This window comes from Gymnoscopelus braueri (genome assembly GCF_963280865.1).
Source record: "Gymnoscopelus braueri genome assembly, chromosome: 4".
Classification (NCBI taxonomy): Eukaryota; Metazoa; Chordata; class Actinopteri; order Myctophiformes; family Myctophidae; genus Gymnoscopelus; species Gymnoscopelus braueri.
The window spans coordinates 18840798-18845797 of record NC_137605.1 but is presented as its reverse complement, the minus strand read 5'-3'; the positions used below and the strand labels follow the sequence as shown (position 1 = coordinate 18845797).

Here is a 5000-nt window from a genome sequence, read left to right as displayed (position 1 = left end):
GAGAGAGAGAGAGAGAGAGAGAGAGAGAGAGAGAGAGAGAGAGAGAGAGAGAGAGAGAGAGAGAGAGAGAGAGAGAGAGAGAGAGAGAGAGAGAGAGAGGGGGGGTAAGAAAATAAGCTGGTTGGCAGACCTGATGGTCTGTAATGTTAATCCCTCTGGTTGATAGATGGGAGGACTGAATCCTTTATTATCCACCACCCTCCCCCTTATTACATTACCCCCCCACCCCCCTCTCACTCTCAGCCTCCCTCCATCACAGAGACACTGTGTTGATATCATCTCTCGCCTCCCGGCCCGTATGACGTCACGGAGACGAGAGTGTGATTTCTTTGGAGAAATGATTTGTTTCAGCCATTTCTGCTGACAGGACAGGGGGAGAGGAGAGTTTAACTTGTGACATCATGACAGGCAGCGTGTGTTTGAATCTGGATACTGCACACTACAGTACAGTACAGTACAGTACAGTACAGTACAGTACAGTACAGTACAGTACAGTACAGTACAGTACAGTACAGTACAGTACAGTACAGTACGCAGGCAGCATGTTCAGCGCAGTATGGAAGCATACGTTTTTGAATATGCTGCTCCCAATAAATTGATATTTGTTTGTTTCATTTGTAAACAAAAGTTTCATTTGTAACAAATATTCCTCTGTTGTCGCTGCTCTCCGCCATGTTTGACATATAAATTAGGCGTGTTTTGCATAACACTTTAATACTTAAAGTAAATCTTGCTAATGCAGCACACATCTGTGGGCCTCTCGTGTACACACATTACACATACTAAAGCAGCAGAAAGGCAGCACAAACTCATTTTATGTATCATATTAAGTGCAGATGATACTAACTTTGCATGATTTTAATAAACGCACTAACTGCTGCACTCTATTTGGGTGCGTTCTATGCACACACAACCAAACTGGCAGAGCCTCCAGGGTGCCCCTGCCAGGAAATCATTTTATAGAACAATAAGTGTGCTCAGACATTAGCACTTAAGACCCACCCACCCCCCCCCCCCTCCTCCGTGCTGTTTTTTGAGCCCCACGTGCGCCTTCCTGGCTAAGGATCTAATCCCACTGGTACCATTTTTCTGTTGGCTATAGCCTATGCTGTCTCCCTTTCAGCTTTTACTGCTAATCTGTCTCAATAAAGGACAAATTAAAAAAAGGGGAAGTGGATCTCGGGTTAACCATCAATTTGACCGGAGTTGATATCATCTCGCGGGTTCTGGCTGTGTGATCTCCATGATCTGGCTGTGTGATCTCCAAGATATGTCAGTGACATTCGGACTGAAGCCAGAGAAAAGTCACCCGGCAGCACGGCCAGTACGTGTTGACCAATTTGTACTGGTGGTGTAAGTTTGGACAGCAGTGCTGAGGTCTCTATGGAGTGGTTGTGGTGTGTGGCGCACGTCCCAAGCAGACTTCCTTGACGATTGATCCGACAGCAAGTGACATCACGGGCTTCTCTGTGGTGTCTTTATGTGGCCGGTATGTGGTGTGAGTTTGGACAGAGTTCTCTAACTGTATGGAGACTGGATCGAGTGCGGTCACAGTGAGATGTCTTTAAGTGTGTGTGTGTGTGTGTGTGTGTGTGTGTGTGTGTGTGTGTGTGTGTGTGTGTGTGTGTGTGTGTGTGTGTGTGTGTGTGTGTGTGTGTGTGTGTGTGTGTGTGTGTGCGTGCGTGCGTTTATTTGATTATTTGATAGGGACAGAGCACATTAATGAACATCAATATAAAATATCTAAGAAGTAAACATGCTGGAGTTAGCAAGAATGGTAATTTGTGGGTGTGTGTGTGTGTGTGTGTGTGTGTGTGTGTGTGTGTGTGTGTGGTAAGAGTGATTTGTCTTTTAGTGGTGTGTGCGTGTGTGGTCATGGCAAGGTTGAGGAACTGTGATTGTCGAGACAGATTGATCTTCACTCTGCAGCATCATTCATTTCTGCTCTGCTCTTTCTCTGCGCTGTCTCCATATTCTGTCTTACAATTGGCTCTCTCTTTCCCTCTCCTTCTCTATATTTTTTCTACCTCCCTCTCTCTCATCTTCTCTGCACTCTACCCCGTATTCACTCTTCTTTGTCCGCATTCCATTTTTCTGTCTCATTCTGTTTCTCTCTCTCTCTTTGTCTTTGTTAGGTTGAGTACAGGAGAGGGGGACGGGGCGTGGTGTCCGGCAGCGTCGGTCTACCCAGGCGCGTCAGAGTATCTTCAGGTACTGTAGAAGACAGCAGCAGTTCGTTCTAAAGTCCAAATTGAATTCCAATGTTATTCTTATTCGAGCTTGAGGACACCATTCAAAGTAATAGGACGACAGAAAAGAACAGGGCGGCCACGTCCATTGAGTTCAATGGAGAAGTGGCGCCATGTTCTATTCGGTTCCTCAAGCTATATTGCAAAGTAAAATCGTCACCTAAAAGCAGTCGTTTGCAACCAGTGGTCCGGGGACCACCAGTGGTCCTTGAGGGAGTACCAGGGGGTCCCCAGCAAAATTAGTTAATAGCGTCACAATCATTTTTAACCACTTTAGCTTTGGCTATTCAAAAATAGCAGATATACAAGCTCATTGCGAAGCACTGAGTGCCGCACTATGAGCTTGTAGATCTGCTATTTTTGAAAAACCTTGAAAAAGTGTGCATATCTTTGAATATTTATTTTTTTAAAGCGAAAATTAACTGATATCTTTGCTTCCGGGGGTCCCTGGCACAAAACATTTTCAAATGGGGGTCCACGGTCAAATGTATATCAATTTAGGGGTCCGTGGCATGAAAAAGGTTGAAAACCACTGACCTAAAGAGTTGATTTATGCCCATATCCCTAAACCTACAGTATAGTATACAGTATCACAAGCTCAATAGAGTTAATGATAGTAATACCACCACATCTCTAATAGAAACAGAATCTAGTGAAAATCTCTCAAATCAGTAATGAATTGCTGAAAAAAAAAACACATTTCAGATGGGATTATGGCTGAAAAAATAAACGTATTCTCATTCACTTCCTGTATCTGTATCATGATCGCTGTTTGTGTTCTTTAATGATTGTAATGTTTCCAATGTGTGTGTTCCTGCTAGGTGGATTTGCACACGCTCCACTTCCTGTCCCTGGTGGGCACCCAGGGTCGCCATGCTGACGGACACGGGCGTGAGTTTGCCCGCAGCTACCGCCTTCGTTACTCCAGAGACGGCACCAAATGGATCACCTGGAAGGACCGCTGGTCACAGGAGGTGGGACCAAAAGCCATTTCCTGTTTATGTTTTTCACCGTTTCACTGTTTTAAAATGTACATATTCAAATGAGATTACACTGGCAATTAGAGCCTTGATTATCACAGGACCGGGGCCAACCGGGGTTTTTGGGGGTTTCAGAAATATATCGCTCTGTTACATAGAGAGGCATATAACGTTAGTTAGACATGAAATTACATGATGTAATAGATGAGCTGAACAGACCATCCTTTAAAAAATGATTTATTTCAAGGAATTGGAGTTAAGCGGTGATAGGATACGAGATCAAATCAGTGATCTATATAATGGAATCTAATTTATCTAATCCCATCTCATCTATGCTTTAATTACCTATGAGACTGCACAGGACTTTTCTGAAGTTAATTGAACCCACCCAGACACACACACACACACACACCCCCACACCCACACACACACACACACACACACACACACACACACACGTGCACGTGCGCATGAACGCACGCACACATGCTTGTATGTGACTTGCATTCTTCCCACTCATTGCTCCAGGTGGAACATTATTGGATCCTTTCTGAAATATATTGGACTCAAAAGATAAACACACACATGGCTTAGAAAGTCCAAACATCCATGGATGACTTGCATTCCCCGCATTGCTGTCATGTCAACCCCCCACACCCACACACACAGTTTTATCCCTCATCCTAACCAGTGTCTGTAATATCCCATGCCTGTGCACCCTCTCTCACACACTTTAAACATAAGGAGTTATCAATGTTGTGCCCAAATGCAGCTGTTTATATTATTTCATAATGCATATTCTCAATATTCTGCTGCACTTAACCATGGTGTGTGAAACGTGCAATAAAATAAAGTGCAGCAGCATCATCATCATTATTAGTAGTAGTAATAGTAGTATTATTACAGCTTTTTGTATTTGATTGATTGAATACTTTATTAACAGGGGCTTGTTTCCATTGTGGTCCATTGTACACAATTCATCAGTAAGACATAGAATGAATACATACATACAATACATATCAGTAAAAGCTCAGTAGCAGCAGAAGTTATATTTACAGAAAAAGGAGGGCTGGGGCGGGGGGGCAGATGATGCTACTACCAAGGTGTTCAAATGGGTTCTGCTAAGCCCAATTGTATTTCAAGGTTATCCATTCTTTTTGGTTAGTTTTGAGTTTGGGTAGGGAGTCGACATCTTTAATGGCTTTTGGTAAGGCATTCCAAGTTTTGGTGGCAGCATAGTAGAATGCATGCTTGTAAGAGTGCAGACATATGTGTGATAATAATATGATCTCTGTCATCCAGGTGGTTTCTGGTAATGAGAACACGTATGACGTGGTGCTGAAGGACCTGGGCCCTCCCATCATAGCGCGCACGGTCCGATTCTACCCTCTGGCCGACCGCGTCATGAGTGTGTGTCTCCGTGTGGAGCTCTATGGCTGTGTCTGGAATGGTAAGTGTGTGTGTGTGTGTGTGTGTGTGTGTGTGTGCGTGCGTGTGTGCCGGCGTACATGTGTGTGTGCGCGTGCGTTGCTGGTTAAATGGTTAAATTCATACACACACCACAGAGGGTGGTGTAGTATATGTGGGTGTGCATGAGAGAGAGAAAGAGAGAGAGAGAGAGAGAGAGAAAGATGGAGAGATGGAGCAAAAATGCAAATACAAAAATGTTTGTCTTGTGGTTCCTCCAGGCTGAGATTAATCAGGGGATCATAGCATGACAAATCACATCTCAACACTCTGCTGGAGCAGGCCACTGAGTTCACTTGACTCA

General features: G+C 44.1%; 1 protein-coding gene across 4 annotated transcripts in view; it reads left to right on the top strand.

Annotated features, from left to right (window-relative positions):
• The window catches only part of ddr1 (discoidin domain receptor tyrosine kinase 1), a 68204-nt gene that overhangs the window by 31157 nt on the left and 32047 nt on the right, over window positions 1-5000 (top strand). For all 4 annotated transcript variants that reach the window (XM_080427648.1, XM_080427649.1, XM_080427647.1 and 1 more), the window contains exons 4-6: window positions 2136-2211; window positions 3071-3223; window positions 4532-4679. In XM_080427648.1, the coding sequence (XP_080283774.1) occupies window positions 2136-2211; window positions 3071-3223; window positions 4532-4679 (377 nt within the window). The remainder of the gene's footprint in view (window positions 1-2135; window positions 2212-3070; window positions 3224-4531; window positions 4680-5000) is intronic.